The sequence below is a fragment of the Mauremys reevesii genome, linkage group 1 (assembly GCF_016161935.1).
Source record: "Mauremys reevesii isolate NIE-2019 linkage group 1, ASM1616193v1, whole genome shotgun sequence".
Lineage (NCBI taxonomy): Eukaryota > Metazoa > Chordata > Testudines > Geoemydidae > Mauremys > Mauremys reevesii.
In genome coordinates this window covers 142,773,666-142,796,787 of record NC_052623.1, presented here as the reverse complement: position 1 = coordinate 142,796,787, position 23,122 = coordinate 142,773,666, and the positions used below count along the sequence as shown (strand labels likewise).

At 43.7% G+C, this 23,122-nt stretch overlaps 1 protein-coding gene across 12 annotated transcripts in view; it reads left to right on the top strand.

The window, feature by feature from the left end:
* The window catches only part of SH3KBP1 (SH3 domain containing kinase binding protein 1), a 326,940-nt gene that overhangs the window by 217,656 nt on the left and 86,162 nt on the right, over positions 1–23,122 (top strand). For 11 of the 12 annotated variants that reach the window (XM_039529107.1, XM_039529074.1, XM_039529083.1 and 8 more), the window contains one exon: positions 14,158–14,233. In XM_039529107.1, coding sequence (XP_039385041.1) covers positions 14,158–14,233 — 76 coding nt within the window. Of the gene's footprint in view, positions 1–12,482; positions 12,533–14,157; positions 14,234–23,122 lie in introns of those variants that run through there. The other variant, XM_039529159.1, reaches the window with a different exon arrangement.

The following is a 23,122-nucleotide window of genomic DNA, read 5'->3' as shown; positions in this document are numbered from 1 at the left end:
AATTGCAGCTGTGGGAGGGAAAAAAGGGAGAGAAGTATTTAAAAAGATAAATTTTACAGAACAATGGGTATACTCTTTCACGGTGAATAACACTATTCACATTACATAGGACGTGATTTCGGTACAAGGTCGCATTTTGCATCTTTTATATTGAGTGCCTGCGGCTTTGGTGTTAGAGATCACAGACACAGGGCCGGGCAACAGAATTCGGCTTGCAGGCGGTCATGGTAAGCCATAGTCTTTTGGCTTCTGCAACCTTCATAAAAGCAGCGTGTTAACATGCAGCAGCAAAAATCAAAGTAAACCCCCACCATCCAGTTCTCTAGGATGATCGCTTTTTCCCTCCCCACACCGTGTGGCTGGTTCTCCCCAGAAACCTTCTGCAAGGGCTGTACCTCCAGGAGAGCTTCATGGAGATGTCCTTGGAGGATTTCCGCTCCATCCCCAGACACGTTAACAGACTTTTCCAGTAGTTGTACTGGCAGTGAATGCATCCCAAGTCCTCAAGGCAAATTAATCATCAAAAAACACTTGCTTTTAAACCATGTATTATATATACAAAGATGCACTCACCAGAGGCCCCTTCTACCGCTTCATGGTCCAGAATACCGCCTTGGGAGGGTTGGGAGTGTATTTCAGTCACGGTGAGAAATAGATCCTGGCTGTTGGGGAGAATGGAGTGCTGTGTGCTCTCCTCAAGGGCGTTCTCCTCATCCTCCTCATCTTCCCTGTCCGCAGAATCCTCAGGCATGGCTGAGAGTACCCCCTCTTCAGAATCCACGGTCAAGGGTGGGGTAGTGGTGGCGGGCTCCCGTAGAATTGCATGCAGCTCAGCATAGAAGTGGCATGTCTGTGGCTCTGCCCTGGAGCGTCCATTTGATTCTTTGGTTTTCTGGTACACTTGTCTGAGCTCCTTAACTTTCACACGGCACTGTATTGAGTCTCTGTTGTGGCCTCTCTCCATTGTGCACTTGGAGATTTTTTCAAATGTTTTGCCATTTCGTCTTTTGGAACATAGTTCTGATAGCACAGAATCGTCTCCCCATACAGCGATCAAATCCAGTACCTCCCGTATGGTCCATGCTGGAGCTCTTTTTCGATTCTTGGACTGCACGGTTACTTGTGCTGATGAGCTCTGCATGGTCACCTGTGCTGATGAGCTCGACTGGCCAAACAGGAAATGAGATTCAAAAGTTTGTGGGGCTTTTCCTGTACACCTGGCCAGTGCATCTGAGTTGAAAGTGCTGACAAAACGGTCACAATGGTGCACTGTGGGATAGCTCCTGGAGGCCAATACCGTTGAATTGCATCCACAGTAACCATAATTCAAACCTGCGATATCAATTTCAGCGCTAATCCCCTCGTCAGGGAGGAATACAGAAATCGATTTTAAGAGCCCTTTATGTCGAAGGAAATGGCTTTGTTGTGTGGATGGGTGCAGGGTTAATTCGATTTAACGCTGCTAAATTCGATATACACACGTAGTGTAGACCATAGAGTCCTGCTATTCTGAAATAAATGTCCACACAGGGTCTTAAACAGGTAAATTTCCAAGTGTAGACAATCCCTTAAATTGATGCCAGGAGAAGCCTCCCTATGTTAATACATAGGTGTTAAGGGGGAATTGTATTCCTTTAACTGTTGTGCTGGAGTATAACAGAGCTTTCAGTCCTGACCTGATTAGATCACAAGTGAGAGCTTGACTTTGCTTAGCATCCAGAATCACAAAATCACCACACCATTTGAGTTGCAAATTGTTTATAACATTGAACTTGTGCCTCATCTTGATTCTTTATGATCTTTATGATCTCTAAAGAAGATCTAAAATATTTTTTTTTAAAATCTTGATCAATTTTTCCCTCAAACCCCAATCTTTTCTGGTTGTGCTGAAGGTCTTGTTGAAGAGTTCAGGCCACGTTTATTGTGGCACTTTATTTGAAGGAATGTGGGTGTGGAATCTTTAACAAAGGCAGCTTCTGTATTGCTAACTCGCATTATTTTATCATGAGTTTTGTAATATTAAGTGTTTAGCTCCTGGAGTCATGTGACTATTTGATAATCTCACATTTTCATTAAAAATAAAGTAAGTTTATGGCCCTCATAGTTCTGAAATAAAGCTTGAAAATGTGACCTGAGTGTATCCTAATGGTTCCAAAACCAGAAAGCAAACAAACAAACAAAAAAACAAACAAAATCAACCCCCACACCGAATGCATTATTTTAAAAATATCTCTTGATTTAAGATAATCTGACAATTTTTGTTTGCCTGACAGATGCTTTTTCAATGCGTAGGATTGGCAATACTACAACCTTTATCCAAAATGTTATTCATAGAAGTAATACAGGAGTTTAAAAAAAGTTTTCCTTTCTCAGTTGCTCAGCTTTCCCCATATTGATTTTTGTGATGTCGATATTTCACTAGTTCTCCAGTCATCACTGAATGTTCCAGGCAGACAAGCCCTCATTTTTAATGTAAAATACAAGTAGATTAATACAAACAAAAATCTTTCACGCTTTCTGTATAATCATTAAGAAGAAAAACTGGGCGCAAGTCCAATTTTTCTCCCTTTTGCATGTCACCTTTAAGAAAGGCTCAGGTGTTGCAGGTGACGACTGAAGGGCCTTAACGGAGCAATGTGATGGAAACTTGCATGTTGTCTGCCCATGCTATGCTTGGCTTTATCCTATGTTGTCCATCACTCTTCTGGATATCACCCCGATTCCAAATGATATAGAGGGAAAGAGAGCATTATTTATCACACAATGGCTTCAAGAGAGGCAACTTGCCATCTGTACAGTGTTATGGCAACTTTTACTTCGATAACTGGGAAAAGCATGGACTGCAGTGATAGGGCTATGCAGTGTATGTGACTTCACAGTGCCATTGAAACCCATTGTATTAATTACTGCCTGTTATTTTAATGCTAGGCATTGGCTTCGTGAAACCAAGCATTAATGCCTGCAGGTTGCTGCTAAAACTGTGACATCTCTTAATATCTGTACAGCAAAGTTTGGCCAGTATTATTATTTTGATTGGCTGTTTTTGTGCAGGAAAGGTTTCCTTCCCCTTTCATCTTTAGGATCCACTTGCTTGTAGCCATAAGATATGGTGAATTTGTGTTTCTCAGCTACATAATCCAACTATTGTTACCCCATAGGACTGGCAAGATCAAGATACTCTTGTTTTGGTGATGTATTCTGGTGTCTCTTGAGAGGCAGCCTAGGCTGAGAGGCAGGAGATCTGGGTTCTCTCCCTGTGTCCACAACAAATTCCCTTTCTGTTCTTAGACAAGTCACTTTGTGTCTCGGTTTCCCCATCTGTTAAGTAGAAATATTATCATCTACCTGGTTCAGAGGGATGATGATTCTTCATTAATGATTGCCTAGTGCTCTGAGATCCATCCTCATAAAAATGTTAGTATTTAGGTTGTGGTGAATTTGGGAGATGAATAAACAAAAATGAAAGCAAATATTTAATATTCATACTAACTATTATTGTATGTCAGCATTTTGCTGTGTGAATCATTGTGTCTGAAATAGCTTAAAGATTGTATGTAATGTTTTTCTCTCCAGCAGGAAGTGGTTTCTTCATTACAGTATAGTAAGGAAAAAGTGAGGGAGGGTGAGAAATTGTATCAAGATCTTGCCAAGCAAAGTCAGAAGTGTTTGTTGTTGATCCTGTGGAGAACTAGGAAATATCTATATTATTTTTATGAATATTGTGCTTGCCTCTCCGTATTTATTCATGGTGGATTTCTTGCTATGGAGTTAGATCAAAAGGGGTTGTTATGGAAAACAAGCAGAAAAGGATAAATAGTAGCCTAGAGAAGAAGGATCCCAGCAAACAGTCAAACACAATAGCCAGATTTATAGCTATGAAGAAGCTTCTCCTCAGACTTAACCCTGGTTACATAGCAGTTTTCGTGAGAACCTGGAGATCAAAAGGCACTGATCAGTTAAAAGATCTTCCCTTCAGAAAGAGAGGTTGGAAGTTATCAGCTGCTGCAGGCTGACACAGACTGATTGAGAGTCTGGGGTCTGCAGCAAAATAGGTTGTAACTTGGGAGCCAAGAGAACAGGATGGCGCAAAGCTTAAGTAATGCCTGCTTAGGGGCTTGAGAGTTATGCCTATGGCCCTACCAAAGCCACGGCCGTGAAAAATGCATCACGGACAGTGAAATCTGGTCTCCCAACATGAAATCTGGTCTTTTGTGTGGGGCTCCTCATCCAAAAGGGAGTTGCAGGAGGTCACAAGGTTATTTTAGGGAGGTCAAGGGTATTGCCACCCTTACTTCTGCGCTGACTTCAGAGCTGGGTGGCTGGAGAGCGGTGGCTGTTGGCCAGGTGCCCAGCTCTGAAGGTAGCATCCCACCAGCAGTAATACAGAAGAGTGGCAATACCATACCATGTCATCCTTACTTCTGCACTGCTGCCTTCAGAGCTGGGTGGCCAGACAATGGTATCATGGTATCAATAAGTTATCATGCCACCCTTACTTCTGTGCTGCTGCTGGCGGATTGCTGCCTTCAGAACTGGACTCCTGGCAAGCAGCTGTCGCTCTCCAGCTGCTCAGCTCTGAAGGCAGCGCCACTGCCAGCAGCAGTGCAGAAGTAATGGTAGCAGTACCACAACCTCCAATAACCTTTCAACCCTCCCACAACTCCTTTGTAGGTCAGGACCCCTACAATTACAACACCATGGAATTTCAGATTTAAATAGCTGAAATCATGAAGTTTATGATTTTCTAAAACATATGACCATGAAATTGACCGAAGTTGAATTTGGCAGGGCCCTAGTTATGCCAAACAAAAGTATGCCAGTATATGCATAGATCTGTCTTATTTTAAACCCATTCCCTGGAGTGCTGTGCACCTTTTGGCAATATAAATCAGACTTGATTTTGAAAAAGCTGGTGGGCATAACAGCCATCCTTCCATTCAGGCTAAATTAAGGATCAGTTAAATGCATCTTTGTTTAGTAATAGCTGAAACAAGAGAGGCCACTGCCCAAAACATAGACCCTCATGGCAAGACCGAGCAGAAGTTATGCCATGCTGACTGAGGGGTTTCTTTAGGACTGATGCAGCAAATGCAGGGGGAAAGGCATTGATTGGTGGAGGTGTCTCTGCGTTTGTGAGAAGGAGGAAAATACACCAGAGTAGCAGGAGAAAAAAAGGACTCAGTCAGAACAAGCCCTGGGAGCAGGGCCCTGAGAAAAGCTGAGAGAGAGCTTTGGGGATAAGTGCTGACTGGAAAGGGGCAACTCTGAGCAAAGACACTGTCTTTCATTGTTTGATGCCTGCTGTGTTTAGGGAAACTGGACTTTATGCATTCCTTATATGTAAACAGGATTGCATCAAAAATGCCTAACTCCATCATCAGTCTCTCTTCGTAATGGAAACAACCCACAACATCCTGAATTTGACTTACCACTGAGGTCATAAAGGGATAACCATACTATTGCTGTCCACAGGCTCCCAAAGGGAAACTCTTGCAGGTGCCAAGTCCATTGGGCCTGCTAGATATTATGGTTGGCAAGTGTGGGGAGGGGGAAGGGTGTAACCCTGAGATGTAGTTGAAGAGGCTCAACTTAAATGTATACCCCAAATTAAAAAACACAGAGAACCAAAGAAGTGCCACCGTGACTAAACAACAAAGTAAAAGAAGCAGTGAGAGGCAAAACGGCATCCTTTAAAAAGTGGAAGTTAAATCCTAATGAGGAAAATAGAAAAGCGCATAAACTCTGGTAAATGAAGTGTAAAAATATAATTAGGAAGGCCAAAAAATAATGTGAAGAACAGCTAGCCTCCTTTTACTGAGCCAGGTGGGCTCCCTTCAGCTGAGTGAGTCCTTGTTCGCAAGGGATTTTACCTCAGGGACTCATCACACTGCAGGGGAGGAGAGGCTGGTGCAGGGAGGCTGAGCTCACCAGGCCCATGTTCTCTATGGGGTGCCCCTGAAGCAAGTGGCCGGCTAGAGGCAATGGGGCACGACACAGGGGAAACTGGTCCAGGGAGTGAGGGGCCGGCCAGGAACAATAGGGCCCGGGCTGGCTGGGATGCCGATACGTCCTGTTTTGGCCAGGACAGGGCCCTTTTTCAGCTCTGTCCTGGCCATCCCTACTTTTTCGCCAAACCTGGGCATTTGTCCTGGCTGCAAGGCAGAGCAGAGTAGAGAGAGGTGGCTGCTGAAGGCAGCAATGCCCGCCAGCAGGAAACTGGAGAAACTTGCTGCTGGCAGGTAGTGCTGGCCTCAGAGCTGACCCCTGGGTGGTGCAGAGATTGGAGGAGGACGGGATCAGCCTCAGCCGGGGGAGGCGTGGAGCTGGGGGGAGGAGGGGATTAGTCCCAGCTGCAGGCGGCACAGGGCTGGGGGTGGGGATTGAGCCCCAGCTGCAGGCGGCATGGGGCTCAGGGATCAGCCCCAGCTGCGGACATCACAAGGCTGGGAGAGGGAGACCCCACCCTGGGCAGTGCGGAGCTCGGGGGGTGGGGGGCAGCCCCAGATGTGGCTGGCATGGGGTGGGGTGGGTTAGCCCCAGCCCTGGGAGGCATGGGAAGGGCAACTTGGGTGAGCCCTTCAAGTGGGGGAGCGGCGGTTCCAGCAATCCCCTGGCTGTCCCTGTTTTTACTTTAAAAATGCGGGGATGAGAACTACCTAACATTCTGTAGCCTCATCTCTTCCCTCCCTCCGGTGGCAGCTTGTGTTACTGTGCCTGACCAGACAGGTTCTCTGGAGCAGCTCATGCTGCCGTCCCGCCCAGAGGGTTTGCGATTAACATGCATTAAAAATTAATGCATTAATTTTGCTGTGCATTAATCTCACAAATTAATGGCAGTTAGTAATAAGTTAGTAATAAGTAATAAGTTAGCCCTAGTAATAAGTCACCAGGACCAGATGGTATTCACTCAAGAATTCTGAAGGAACTCATGTGAAATTGCAGGACTACTAACTGTTGTCTGTAACCTATCATTTAAGTCAACTTCTGTACCAAATGACTGGAGGATAGCTAACATGACGTGATTTTTTTAAAAGGACTCCAGAGCTGATTCTGACACAGGCTGGTAAGCCTGACTTCGGTGTCGGGCAAACTGGTGGTAACTATACTAAAGAACAAAATTGTCAGACACACAGATGAACATAATCTGTTGGGGAAGAGTCAACATGGTTTTTGTAAAGGGAAATCATGCCTCACCAATCTACTAGAATTCTTTGAGGAGGCCAACAAGCACGTGGACAAGGGGGATTCAGTGGATTTAGTGTACTTAGATTTTCAGAAAGCCTTTGACAAGGTCCCTCACCAAAGGCTCTTAAGCAAAACAAGCTGCCATAGGATAAGAGGGAAGGTCCTCTCATGGATTGGTAACTGGTTAAAAGATAGGAAACAAAAGGTAGAAATAAATGGTCAGTTTTCAGAATGGAGAGAGGTAAATAGTGGTATCCCCAAGGGGTTTGTACTGTGCCCAGTCCTATTTAACATATTCATAAATGGTCTGGAAAAAAGGGGTAAACAGTAAGGTGGCAAAATTTGCATATGATACAAAACTACGCAAGATAGTTAAGTCCCAGGCAGACTGCTAATAGCTACAAAAGGTTTTCTCAAAACTGGGTTACTGGGCAACAAAATGGCAGATAAAATTCAATGTAGATAAATGCAAAGTAATGCACATTGGAAAACATAATCCCAACTATACATATAAAACGATGGGGTATAAATTAGCTGTTACCACTCAAGAAAGAGATCTTGGAGTCATTGTGGATAGTTCTCTGAAAACATTCACTCAAAGCAGTCAAAAAAGCTAACAATGTTGGGAATCATTCAGAAAGGGATAGATAAGAAGACAGAAAATATCATATTGCCTCTATATAAATCCATGGTACGCTCACATCTTGAATACTGATGTGGTCGCCCCATTGCAAAAAAAGATATATTAGAATTGGAAAAGGTACAAAATAGGGCAACAAAAATGAAAAGGGGTATGGAATGGCAGCCATATGAGGAGAGATTAAGACTGGGACTTTTCAGCTTGGAAAAGAGATGACTAAGGGGGGGATATGATAGACATCTATAAAATCATGACTGGTGTGGAGAAAGTAAATAAGGAAGTGTTATTTACCCCTTCTCATAACACAAGAACTAAGGACCACCAAATGAAATTAATAGGCAGCAGGTTGAAAACAAACAAAAGGAAGTATTTCTTCATGCAACGCATACTCAACCTGTGGAACTCTGCCAGAGAATGTTATGATGGCCAAGACTATAAACATGGTTCAAAAAAGAACTAGATAAATTCATGGAGGATAGGTCCATCAATGACTATGGATGCCAGGATGGGCAGGGATGGTGACCCTAGCCTCTGTTTGCCAGAAGCTGGGAATGGGCGACAGGGGATGGATCACTTGATGATTACCTGTTCTGTTCATTCCCTCTGGGGCATCTGGCATTGGCCGCTATCGGAAGACAGGATACTGGGCTAGATGGACCTTTGGTCTGACCCAGTATGGCCGTTCTTATAAGTGGTTGGATTACGGGGGCCAGCCTGAAAGAGAAATGGAGGCTTGGGACTGCCACTTGAAAGAGGTGAACTCGGGAGACTGGAGAAGAGTCTCAGATGGGGCAGCTTACCCAGGGAGCATGACAGCTCCCACACTTAGTAAAATGCCTAACTCTCCTATTTAGAGGTGAAAGAGAGTGTGGTAGAGTATGTTGGTCTTTGGAGTTGAGCAGGGGAGAAACTATCTGGACCAAAAGCATCCTTTGTGAGCTGGTCCCCAGAAAGAAAACACATCCTGACAGGGATGTGTCCAGGATCAGCAGGAATTAGAAAGTTGGATTTGCTTAGTCCTTGTTACCTGCCAATGACCTTGGGAAGTACTTGACTTGCTGACTTCCCCTAGGAAGGGACCTAGGATGACATAAAGACAAATCAGAAAGCCGACAGCAGGAACTCTGGCCCAGGTTGGGGCGGAATTTATATATCTTCTGGACTTCCTTTCTTTCCTTTCACTTACTACAGATTAGTAACTGTGAAAGAAACACCTACTGTGGGATTCTTCTTAGAGATGTCCTTGGTTGGCTGTATGTTTTAATCTTCTGAAAACGTAATAAACAGTCAGAGTGTTGACTGTGTTGGAATAGAGAGGATTCTGTCTCTCAAACAGTGGAGGAAAGTGTCCTTATATCTATTTTTAAGTTAACAGTTCAAGCTTTATTGGTTTTCAGAATAAAAAGAAATGGAGATATTATGTATCAAACTATACTCAAAAGGCTTTCAATAAAAAGAGAGATATTAGTATGTACAAATTGTGTAAAGTTTCCTGAGTACCTTTCACTGGAGGACTAGAGGCATAAGTGGAAAGTACCTGTGCTGCCAGGGCACGCCCATCTAAAGCCAAATTTATGTAATTTACATTGTTATATATTCACTTCCTCTCCTAGTAAATCAACTGGACCTCCCGTCCCCATCACCAATTAGATATTTTCCTTGCCCTTCAAAAACTTCATTTGTAACATTCCCTAATTCTGACACCCACACCCACCCACCCAATAAATTCTGGATTCATCCTCTCCTTGTTGTTGAGTTCTGGGACCTCCCTACTGTTCCCCAAATAAATGAGTTTTGGGGATCACAGATCGTGTTGCAGGGCATCCTGTCCTCCAAGCAATTCTTCTCCATGTATACTACTCTGTTCCTTTCCCCCGCTCCCCTAAAACACCGGGCGAGCAGTTTCTCATTTTCTCTCTTTTTAAGAAAAAGTTGCCTGGGCTCGGCTTCTGTCCTCCCCTTCTGCAAAAGAGTAGTGTCTTGTGCCACTCTGCTCTCCTACCTCCTGTCTTGAGCAAAGAACAAGTGGCCAGGGGCTGCTGTGTTTCCTGCTGACCTTCCAGTAAAGCAGCCAATGGTGTTTGGGCCATTCTTTTTCCTTCCTTTCTCCCTTCCCTCCAGGGAAGGACTCTCACCAGTCCAACCCACCCCACAAGTCTGGAATGCACTAGCTTCATCTTGTGTTCAGTTAGTTAATGTTTGTTGTTGTCTGTTGTTTCTAGTACATACATTTTTCCATGAACTAAATTAAAAAGAAACTCCCCTCCCCTTCCTCCCTCCTCCATCGATCAGCTGTTCAGTGGCATGCAGAAGGCGCTGTGGGGGAGCAGAGGGGGCAGAAAGAGGCAGGGGGAGGGGGCAGAACAGGGCAGGAAGAGGCGGAGCAGGGGCGGGAAGAGGCAGGGCGGTGGCTTGAGGAAGGAGGTGGTGGCTTGGGGAAAGGGGCAGAGAGGGGGAAATCACAGAGTCAGCGCCTCTGATTTAAAGCATGTGCTCCAATATAGCTCCAACCTGTTTTGATCCAGAACCATAGATGAGATGGGAATATATACTGTTCCAAGTTTGTGGGGAGGTATGTAGCCACTCTTGACCCCACTTGCCTCTCCAACTACCACTCCATCCCCTTTCTCTCTTTAATTTTTCAGCCCATTGAAGGCATTGTCTACTATTGATGTCTGCTGTCTGCAAACTTGACACCATCAAATTAGGCCTCAGTAAAGACTAGGAGTGGCTGGGTCACTACAAAAAATAAATTTCCCTCAGTTGATACTCGCATTTTCTTGTCAACTGCTGGGAATGGGCCACATCCACTTGATTGAATTGGGCTCGTTAACACTGAGTTAGGCTACTCCCATCTTTTCATGTGCTATATATTTATACCTGCTACTTTATTTTCCACTCCATGCATCTGATGAAGTGGGTTATATCCTACGATAGCTTATGCCCAAATAAATGTGTTAGTCTCTAAGGTACCACAAGGACTCCTCGTTGTTTCTACTCCCATCTTCTGCCTTGAACTGCACTGAGACTGCTCTTGACAAAGTCTCTAATGAACTTGTCCTGGCCAAATCTCAGAACTAGCAGTCCCTCCTCATTCTGCTTGGCCTCTCAGCCGCCTTCCTCACAGGCAACAATGCTCCTCTTCTTGAAATGTTTTCCTCCCTTGGCTTTTGTCACTGTCCTCTCCTGGTTCCGATCCTACCTGTCTAATTGATCCTTCAGTGTATCCTTTGGCGAATCCACCTCATCCTTCCATGGGGGTTCCACAAGGCTCTGTCCTTGGCCCCCTTCTCTTCTCCTTCTTCACCTTATGACTGAATAATCCACAAACAAATTCAATTACCGACTCTGTGCTGGTGACTGACAGATCTACTTCTCTACTCCAGACCTAAAATCTCAACCTGTCTCTCTGACATCTCCTCATGAATGGCTAGCTATCAGCTCTAGTACAACACAGCCAAATTCAGCTTTTAATTCCCTCCGCCATGCCCAAGTCCTCCCCATCACTTCCTTTCTCAGCCACTGTGTAGACAGTACCACCATCCTGCTTGGCACCCAGGCCAGTAACCTGGGCATCACCTTCAACTTAGACCTCTCTATTTTCTTGTATCCAGGTTATGTCTAAATCTTGCAAATCCTTTCTGCATAACATCTCTAAGATACGGCTTTTCCTATCCATCCATACAGATAAAACTCTCATCCAGTCTATCATCATTTTGGTTACTGCAATATCCTTTTCTCTGGCCTTGAGAAATGCAGTTTTGTCTCATTAATATCCATTCAGAATGTTTCTACAAAGATCATTTTCCTAGCCTGCCACTTCAGCAATATCAACCCTTTCCTTGAGTCCCCGCTCTATTGCGTCAAACACAAGCTCGTTTGTCTTTACTTCAAAGACCCTTCATGGCCTATCACCCCCCCCCCCCCCCGCCCCAACTAGCATCTCTCATGCAGTGTCAAAATGTTAACTCCTGGCTCCGATCAGCCCAGGATGCCAGCCTCCGTTGCCCCACTTGTTAAATTTTCAAACAAGCACCTTTGTGTTTTCTCCCATGCGGCCCTTCATGTGTGAGAGGAGCTCTCCTTAAACATCCACAAACGACCTCATTAGCCTCCTTCAAATCCCTCCTCAAAACTCTCTATAAGGCCTATGAAAAATGATTAAGCTGGTGGTACACTAATATCACTGTCTGCCTTGCTAACCAATATTGTCTGGTTTTACTTTTACTTCCTCATCTGTCTACATCCATGTGTTGTGTCTTGTCTTGTAGTTAGACTGAAAGTTCTTTGGGGAAGAGACTGTCTTTTTGTTCTGTGTTTGTGCAGCACCTACCACAGTGGTTCTCAACCTGCAGCCCAATTAGCACACAGCCGTGGCCCTGCTATGCGCTAAAAAAAATTGCAAAGCTTGCTGCTCCTCTAGTCTGGCAGGGCGTGGGGCCGGCTGATGGGGAGATGGCGGCAGGCAACCCTGCTGGAGCACTTTTGCCAGCAGCGAAGGCTAAGCAGCCCCCTGTGGCAGGGGAAGAACTGAGCAGTCCAATGCAGGGGGCCCTGCCAGGCAAGTGGGACCGGAGGGAGCTCAGCCTGTTCAGGCCCCACTCCTGCTCCAGCATGGCTATTCGCACTGCTCCTCAGGGGCCAGAGCGATCCCTGGCTGTGCTGCCAGCTCAGCCCGGCAAACACAGTCATCTCCCAGCAGGGTCGGTGAGTGTGGCTGGGGGGCAGGGTGCGGGAGAGTGGGTCTCAGGGTGGTGTAGGGGGGTTCTGAGAAGTGAGGGTATGTGGGACGCTGGGCAGTGAGGGGCTTGTGGGGGGTGCTGGGCAGCATAGGCACAGGAACTAGAGGGTTGGCGGGGTCCTACAGCACCCTTAGGTTTTATGCAGAGCTCTGCTGCTGGCCCCGCGTCCGGGTCCCCGGCTCTGCTCCTGGCCCCGCTCTGTGGTGAGGTATCTCAGCAGGGTGTGTGTGCTGGGCATATGGATCTGTGGGGAGTCTTAGCAGGGGTCATAGGGGTTTGAGGGGGGTGTTTCTGGGCAGGGGAGCGCTGGGCATAGGGAGTCGGGAGGCAGGGAGTCAGTGTGGCGCATGGCACGGGTCTTCCCCCAAAGGGAAGGGGCACTCTGGCAGCACAGGGCTGGCCAGGCCAGTGTGTGTCTGGCACAGTGTTTCTCAACCTGTGGCCCACAGTGGTAAATAGGTTGAGAACCACTGACCTAGCATAGTGGGGTTCTGGCCCATGACTGGGGGCTCCTAGGTGCCGTGGTTATACAAACAATAAAAGTAGCCAGATCCTTGACCACAGATATTACCAAGCTTTCCAGGGGCATAATTTTGTTGTGGGTTAGAATAATATATTTACAAAATTAAAATTAAAAAATGGACATATACAAAGATCACTGTCAGGGCATGTCTACACTTACCTCCGGAGTGATCGATCCAGTGGGGGTCGATTTATCGTGTCTAGTGAAGACACGATATATCAACTGCTGAGCACTCTCCCGTTGACTCTGGTACTCCACCAGAGTGAGAAACTTAGGCGGAGTCAACGGGGGAGCGTCAGCAGTCAACTTATCACAGTGAAGACACCACGGTAAGTAGATCTAAGTACGTTGACTTCAGCTATGTTATTCACATAGCTGAAGTTACTTAACTTAGATCGATCTCCCCACAGTGTAGACCAGGCCTCAGTGAAGAAAAATGATGGTTGTGCAGTGTGTGCATACTGTTCTTTCAGCTTAGCTGTCTAATACTAATGATACATTATCTAGTTCACCAAGCAGTATAATAATGTATGTACTTAAAATGACAAAAGGGGACACTGTCAACTTAAAAAGCACATTTATGTCTGAAATGTATTTACCTCCTATTGTTACTTGTTACACCTAATACTATTGTGATAGAAGGAAATTTGAGGAATTTTTTTCGTTTTTTTCCCCACATTGTTTCTTCGTTTGGCAGCACTTTATAATGGTCAGTTTCCCTGTGTAATCCATTTACCCATCTTGTTTCTGTGGGTCTTTCATACAGCAACATTGAAGAGGAAAGTATTTTTAAAAACAGGAAAATGTGACTGTAAAATCACACAAAAATTGGCAGAGGCATTTAGGGTAGGAGTACTACTTAGAAATCTTTTTACCTTTTTCTTTTTTCTCCCCACTTTGCCCCCTGCAAACTGACTAGATTTCAAGTTGTCCCTTTAATGTAATTCTTCTCCCCCTCCCCCCCTCTTTTTTTTTTTTTTTTTTTTTTGCTCGTGATTTCTGCACTGTTGCTAAAGCTTTAACTGGGAAAATAAAGATTTTAAAGAGGAATAATTTATTTATTTCAGACTGTTGGGAAGAAATTACCTCCAGCTACTGCAGCTCAAGAGCCAACGAAAATAGAAATGGACAGCAGAACCAAGAGTAGGTCTCTCTGTTTGTTTTTCCTCATTTGCACTCAGAGCTATTGAGCCTTTTGGGAAGTGTTGAATATTTTTTTCTTAGGTTTTGGTTTGAGCAATTTTCTGTATGTCTGAAAAATAATAAAAGCAAAGATATATACAAATATATTCAGCATGGAGCTTTTGAGTTGGCAATGTTTAGACAAGCCACTTTGTTTCTAAGAAGCTTTTGAATTGTTTTTGCCCTGATAATTTTACCCCCAACTCTCTGCCACCAAAAATAAAATAAAATTACATCATTCACCCTCAGGCTGAAAGCACTTATAGATGAATCAGATTTGAATGTGATCCAGCTTCAAACTGCAATTTATAGGTGTGTCGTAGACAATGCCCTAATAGTAACACCCTTCCTATTTTTGTTTTTTGTGTTTAGTTGTAAACAGTTCCATCCGGTGGTAGAGTTTATGTAAGAAACAAAAAATCCAAGAAAGTATGAGCGTCTTAGTGTGTATAAATCATAGGTACCTAAAAAAAGGATAAAAGTAATAATTAAGCTTCCTAGGAAGATCATTGCTTTGTCCGATGGAGACATATTTAACTATCATACAAGGCAAATCAAACACAAACGGCTCATGCTTTAGTCTCGTTATTTTTTTGATAAAAATTATAATTAAATGTGTTGGGACCTAAGGGGAGGTAGACAGAACTAAGAGGGAAAATAAAGCCTGAATGAGCAAAGAAATTGATTAGAAAGTGAAACTTCGTATTTCTAGGTCAAAATTCTCCTCTCTGATCTACCCTTGAGGCTCTTTATTACACATTCTCCATTTATTCCCTTGATCCCAACAGAGATCTCCACAGCTGATAAGAAATCTGTAATGTAGAATGGATAGGAGAATATGGCTCATAGAAATTAGAGCTGGAAAAGACCGTGCAGTACAGCATTATTAGTCAATTATTTTTCAGTTTTAAATGAACCAAAAAATGATTTTTCCACTGCTTCCCTTTTGGAGCCTGGTCCATAACCTGAAGAGATCTCCCTGTTAGGAAATTGTTCCTAATTTGTAGATTATATTTTCTTATGTCTTATTTCATGTAATGACTCGTTTATATCACTTGAACTGCCAACACAATTTCTCTCCCTCTTGAAGTTTCTACCTTTCAGATTCTTATGGGTAGTTAATACTGTGACGGGTTTCCCCCGCAGTGCTTCCTGGGACTGGAATACCACTGAGTCCCCTGACCCACCAGCCTGGGCTCCGTCGCACACTGTATTGCTATGACAAGCTGCAAAGCCCTCCAGCCTACACTTTCACCAGCCTTCATATAGGTAGGGCCACACCAAGATGCAGTTACATGCAGACTCTCTGTCCAGCTTCTGCAATGAGCCAACAATGGAAAGGCTACAGCTAAGGCAACTCCCAACTCCAGGCATGCAGCCCCTCTGGAGAATAAGCCCAAAATTATACTGTCTTGCTCTGCACAGGGAACTGTACAGTGTAAGCTCAGAAAGTTCACCCCAGAGGAATATGCCTTTGCCCTTGAGCTAAGATTCCCACACACTTCACTCCAACTCACTGGTTTAGATAAAGCAAAAACAAGTTTACTAACTACAAAAGATAGATGCTAAGTGATTATAAGTGATAGTAAACAGATGGAAGCAGATTACCAAGCAAGTAAACACAATCTAAGCTTAATATACTAAATTGATGGGATATGAATTCGCAAATTCTCACTCTAAAAGATGATACAAGCAGGCTACAGATTCTTAAGGGGAAAGCTGCACTTGTTTTACAGCTTTTGGAATCCCCAGGAGTTTCATTCGAAGGCTAGAAATCCCTTTAGCCTGGGTCCAGCACTTCCCCCAGTTCAGTCTTTGTTCCTCAGGTGTTTCCAGGAGTCGTCTTGTGTGGGGAGTGAAGAACACCAGATGATGTCACTTTCTGCCTTATATAGTTTTTGCATATGGTGCGAACCCTTTGTTTCAAAGCTTGGTTCTCAAGCCAGTCTGTGGAAAAATACCGACATCCAAGGAGTCCAGCATCATGTAATCTGAGCACATGTCATTGTAGGGTCATAGCAGCTATAACTCACAGGCTGTTTGGAGTGTTCTCAGGAAGGCTCATCACCAGGTGGTAAATAAGCTTCTCCTAAGGCATATTTTTTTTCCTAATGGCCCATTGCCCTGAATAGGCCCTTCCCAACCCACTGTCTAGACTGAAAGCATCTTGTCTAGTGGGTGTTACCCAGGTCTAACTACATTTGAAATATAGATATATAGTCAATATTCATAACTTCAGATACAAAAATGATATATGCATACAAATTGGATACTCATATTCAGCAAATCATAACTTTTCCACTGACACCTCAAATGGTGTATCTTGCATAAAATAAATCATAATTATATCATAATCATATCATAATATCATTATGAAGAATATGTGGTGCAGTGTCACAAACATTTTCTCCCAAACTTTAGTAATCATTTAGCCAGTCTATCTACATTTAATTTCTTATAGTTTTTTCATTGTGTTGCTTTCCTGACCTCTTTCTAAATGTGCTGACACCCTGACATTTAATGCATGTCTGGTCTTCTGAATGTACAGAGGTGGTGAAAGTTAGTTGTCGGATGTAAGCTGATAAGAAAATCATGTTAAGTAACAAAATAGGGTGCCGTGCACCAGCTTGCCATTATTTTAGCCTGCAAACTGGGTATAGTTTGTACACTGAGGAGGAAGCGGAAGAAAGGGAGTTGTAGAAGGAAAAAGGGCTGGAGCTGACCAGGAAGAGACCATACAAGAAAGCAGCTAAAAACCTATTAACATTCATGTAATATGAAGCAGTCCTCCTACTTTAATATACACCTGAGTGGACTTTCCCAACACTCTTGGGTTTCAAGCTTCCCCTGGGGTAAGCAGGTGCAATTCCGAATCAAAGGCAATAGGAGAGTGGCACCCTCTTATACTAGGATTAACCTTAGTCCCTAGTTGAATGGTGCTGCTTGCACTTCCCTGGAATATTCCTTTGACACGCTGATTTTTTTTGCCAGAAACATCCTCTCTTTCTTTTGCATCCCTCTTTCACCCCCTCTGTGTGCAAAAACTAAATTTTTTATGTGTGCCCAAAACTGATGGGATGAGCGGGTTCTTGCACAATATCAGAATGGAATAAGTTGCACAGCATTCCCATTTACACCCAGATTTTTGACCCCACACAGAACCTCTGAATTTTCCCCAAACTTTGTTGAATTAGGACATTTTATCCATGCTGGAATCTAGAGGCTCCATTTGAATCTTTATAGAGTCTGCTCTTGCTTGGGAGACAGGGGACTGAGGCATGCATGTAGACTCATTGACTTTCAGGCCAGAAGGGACCATTGTGATCATCTAGTCTGACCTCCTGTACATCTCAGGCCACAGAAGCTCACCCACACACTCCTGTAATAGACCCCTAACCTCTGGCTGAGTTTCTGAAGTCTTTCAATCTTGATTTAAAGACTTCAAGTGACAGGTAATCCACCATTTACTCCAGTTCAAACCAGCAAGTGACCCACGCTGTAGAGAGCAAAAAAACACCCCTGGGCTCTGCCAGTCTGACCTGGAAGAAAATTCCTAGGGATCAATTAGACCTTGAGCATGGAGGCAAGACCCTCCAGCCAGACACCCAAGAAAGAATTCATTATAGTAACTCAGAGCCCTTTCCATCTATTGCCCCATCTCTGGCTGTTGGATATACTTGCTACTAGCAATCAAAGATGGGCCACAAGCCATGGTAGACAATCTCATCATACCATCCCCTCCATAAACTTACCTAGCTGAGTCTTGGAAACCAGGTAGGTGTTTTGCCCCTTTGAAGGCTGTTCATGGTGAAACCTTCACCTACTTTCAAGCCTAAGCTTGTTGATGGACAGTTTATATCCTTTTTCTTTTGCCCACACTGACCCTTAACTTAAATAACTCCTCTCCCTCTGTTGTTTATCCCTCTGCTGTATTTACAGAAAGCAACCATATTTCCCCTTAGCCTTCAGTTGTTTAGGCTAAACAAGCCAAGTTCCTTAACTCTCCTCTCTTAAGGTGGGTTCTCCTTTTTTCTGATTATTCTAGTATCCCTTCTCTGCACCCGTTTCAGTTTGAATTCATTTTTCTTAAACATGGGAAACAAAAATTACATACCGTATTCCAGATAAGGTCTCACCAGTGCCTTTTATAATGGCAATAACACTTCCCTATCTCTACTAGAAATACCTCACCTGATGCATCCTAGGACTGCATTAGCCTTTTTCATAGCCACGTCACATTGGTGGCTCATAGTCATCCTGTGCTCAACCAGTATACCGAGGTTTTTCTCCTCCTCTCCCTTCCAACTGATAAATCCCCAGTTTATAGTAAAAATTCTCGTTGTTAGTCCCTAATTGCATGACTTTGCGCTATTTAATTTCATCCCATTTCTATTAGTCCAGTTCTCAAGGTCATCCAGATCTTCTTGTGTGATACAGTAAAATGTGCCTTAGTGACCACTTCTGAAGAGAGACCACCTATCACAAGTAACTACCTGCAGAGGCCACAGAATGTTTTTCCCCATAATTTAACTGTGAAGACCGATCACCTGTCATCTGCAACTAGCAACCATATTTTCTTATTCCATCCATAAAAACAAACCTGTAGGACACATGATCTTCCTTACTTCTGTGCTGCTGCTTGCGGGTACCTGGCCAGCAGCCACTGCTCTCTGGTTGCCCAGCTCTAAAGGCAGCAAACCTTTGAAGAGAGACCATCACTTACAAGCGACCACTTTTGCTAACTTCCATGAGTGGTTGCTCTTGGCAAGTTTTACTGTATTCCGGTCCTCCTCAGTATTGGCAATACCTCCCAACTTTGTGTCATCCTCAGCTTTTATCAGCACATTCCTGCTTTTTGTGCCAAGGTCATTAATGAAAATGTTAAATAAGATTGGTCCCAAGACTGATCTATGTGGAATTCCACTAGTACCTCCTTCCAGTCTGACAGTTCACCTTTCAGCATTACCTGCTGTAGGCTCCTGTTAACCAGTTCCTTACCCACCTTTCAACTCTTGTATTAATCTCCATCTTCTCTAATTTAACTAATAATTTCCCATGTGGAACCATATCAGATGTTTTACTGAAATCCAGGTAGGTTAGATTTACTGCATTTCCTTTGTCTAGAAAACTGGTCATCTTTTCAGAGAAAGAGATAAGGTTGGTCTGGCACAATCTACATTTTGTAAAACCATATTGTACTTTATCCCAATTACCGTTTACCTCTATGTCCTTAACAATTTTTAACAAGATTTTAAAAAAATATCCAATATTATATGAGAGAAATGTTTTTGTAATAATAAACTTCATCTGTAATAGTCGGACCATAGGTATATGATCCAATGGTTCTCCATGTTAAGAAAGCTATTCCAAAAGAATTGTTCTATGATATTCTGGGTATTCTCTTATGTTCTACATCTGGTGCCTCTTTTACTTTATTACAATGCATCCAGAATTTCCCACAGTACCTAGATTGTATAACTTCCTGAATAAGTCTCAGTTTAGAAAGCTGTATAAACTAATTTTATAGTCCTATAGCATTTATGGATCAGTGTGAATACCTACTATTTGCATGCCTAAATAATAATCTCATGTTTATGCCATTGTTTCCATTCTACTAGGTATAAGTAAAAATAGAAACAGCTGAACAGTTCTCATGGGTACTTTTAAGGTTTCGGAAGTTGTATTAGACAGGAGAATTTTCTGTGTTTTTTGAGAAGCTGCCACAAGAAAGCTGGATTACCCATAAATCCAAAAAGTCTCCAGTCCCAGGCTGTTACTAAATGTTCTTTAAGAGTGCTAGGTACCAGCATTCATCTACTCCATCTTGGAGTTTAGCTTAATTTCTCTTTCCTCTTTGCTGTGTTTTCAATACAACACCTAGTACAATGGGACCCCAGTCCTAACTGAAGCCTATAGGTGCTAAACACAACAGACACTGCCACTCACTTGCAAAGGGGTAGCGTAAGGCACAATCCACTGATCAAGCTCCAAACTGAGAGAGGTCTCTGGGATTTACGATTTGGATCCTAATATGCTCACTGCCACAGGGTGCTTAGAGGGGATGGAATGATGAGACTGCCTACAGTGTCGTGTATCGGATCTGCAACTGCTAGAAGCAAATATCTCCAATGGCCAGTGATGGGATACTAGATGGGGAGGGCTCTGTGTTACTACAGAGAATTCTTTCCCAGGTGTCTGGCTGGTGGGTCTTGACCACATGCTCAGGGTCTAACCGATCACCATATTTTGGGTCAGGAAGGAATTTTACCCTGGGTCTGATTGGCAGAGACTGGGGGGTGGGGAGGTTCACATTCCTGTGCAACATGCGGCACAGGTCTCCTGCAGATTTAAAGTAGTGTAAATTGTGGATTCTCTGTAACTTGAAGTCTTAAATCATGAGTTCAGGACTTCAGTAACTCAGCCAGAGGTTAGAGGTCTACGGAAGTGGTTGGGTGAGGTTTTGTGGCCTGCAGTATTCAGGAGGTCAGACTAACTAGGTGATCGTGATGGTCCCTTCTGACCTTAAAGTCCCCCAGGGGTCTATACTGGGATCAGTACTGTTCAACATATTCATAAATGATCTGGAAAAAGGGGTAAACAGTGAAGTGGCAAAATTTGCAGATGATACAAAAGTACGCAAGATAGTTAAGTCCAAAGTAAACTGGGCAACAAAAATGGCAGATGAAATTCAGTATTGATAAATGCAGAGTAATGCACATTGGAAAACATAATCCCAACTATACAAATAAAATGATGGGTCTAACTTAGCTGTTATCACTCAAGAAAGAGATCTTGGAGTCATTCTAGATAGTTCTCTGAAAATATCAATGTTGGAAATCATTGGGAAAGGAATTGATAATAAGACAGAAAATATATTACCTCTATATAAATCCATGGTACTCCCACATCTCGAATACTGCATGTAGATCTGATCGCCTCATCTCAAAAAATATATTTTGGAATTGGAAAAAGTACAGAAAAGGGCAACAAAAAATGACGGGGGTATGAAACAGCTTCCATATGAGGAGAGATTAAGAAGACTGTAACTTTTCATTATGAAAAAGAGATAACTAAGGGGGATATGATAGACATCTATAAAATCATGACTGGTGTGGAGAGAGTAAATAAGGAAGAGGGGAAAGGATAGCTCAGTGGTTTGAGCATTGGCCTGCTAAACCCGGGGTTGTGAGTTCAATCCTTGAGGGGACCAGTTAGGGATCTGGGCCAAAAATCTGTCTGGGGATTGGTCCTTTGAGCAGGGGCTTGGACTAGATGATCTCCTGAGGTCCCTTCCAACCCTGATATTCTATGATTCTAAGTATTATTTACTCCTTCTCATAACACAAGAACTAGGGGTCACCAAATGAAATTAAACAGCAGGTTTAAAACAAACAAGGAAGGATTTCTTCACACAATGCATAGTGAAACTGTGGAATTCTTTGCCAGAGGGTGTTGTGAAGGTCAAGACTATAACAGGGTTTTAAAAAGAACTGGATATAAATGTCTATAAGCCAGGATGGGTAAGGATGCAAAACTATACTCTGAAGCATCCCTAATCTATGTCAGAAGCTGGAAATGGGCAGGGATGGATCACTTGATGATTACCTGTTCTGTTCATTCTCTCTGAAGCACCTGGCATTGGCCACTGTCGCAAGATGGACCATTAATCTGACCCAGTATAGCCATTCTTATGAGTCTATGAGTACGTTGCTGGCCTGCAGAGCGGCAGGAAGATTGGCGTGCCACCACAGAACCGTCCTTTCCTTGGCTAACGTTGATGCTTCTTGCTCTCAGTTGCATAGCATCAGCTGCAGTGTGAGACTGCATGCTGGTTGTAGCCCACAAACAGAGAATGGGGAGCAGCTTCACTTCCCTTCTACCCTCTCTGCCCAACTGAGTGAGCCCCCCTGTCTCTTTATTGGCCTATCATTCCACAAGAGGAGTACCCAGTGCCGAGTAATATTTGGTTCTCTGTTCTCCCCACATCCAATTCAAGAGCCCTCTCTTTGTTGTGATTCTAGTGACATGAGGAAAAAGGGGGTGCAGCAGGTAGTAGCCAATCCAGCAGGCGTGCAACTAAACTCTGTGCCTTCTGGTCCCTTTGCTCATTTAACCATGCAGACAACACAGAGGGCTTCTACCAGTCTATGGCAGCCAAAAAGAGTAAGGATCTAAGTATGGGTACAGTAGAAGGGACCCTTTGAACCCTGAAAGGGATAATATGGGAAGAAAAAGGGGTCCTCTGGCTTTCAGAGAGATAAAAGGACAGGAGGAAGGGTCCTCAGGGATCTGAGAGACAAGGAGGAGGAAGCACTTCAGAGCTGGAGAACCATCAGAGTGAAAGAAGGGCCCTCAAACACTGGGGAGAGAAAGAGATGGGACCTCGGGGCTCCAAGGGCAAAGAGGAGGTGAAAGAGCCTGTAGAGCTTGAGGGGGCAGAATATGTGAGAGAGTCCTCGGGGTATAGGGAGGCAGCAGAAAAAGAAGGCAAGGGGAATGTCATTGAAGGTTTATCATGAGTTTATAGGAGTGATTTTTGTAGGGGAAGACTGATAGATCATGTGCTGTGTTGGGTTTTTGTGGGGGTAATGCTGATAATGGGTGTTCATATATTTTATATGCTTTTGGTATAGAATACGTTGTGGGGAGGTGTGTGTTTGTTGTGGGTTGGAGTTGCTTTTGGTGGGAGGGGCGCTAGCCTGTAGTGATAAGGTTGTGTTTTAGGAAATATGTATCCATTATTATAAGTATATGAGATTGGATTCTGAAAATCTGTACACCAGAACACTGCTAATTAACTGGGAGAACTATTGCAAATGATTGAACTTGCCAATAAATGCAATAGAAAAA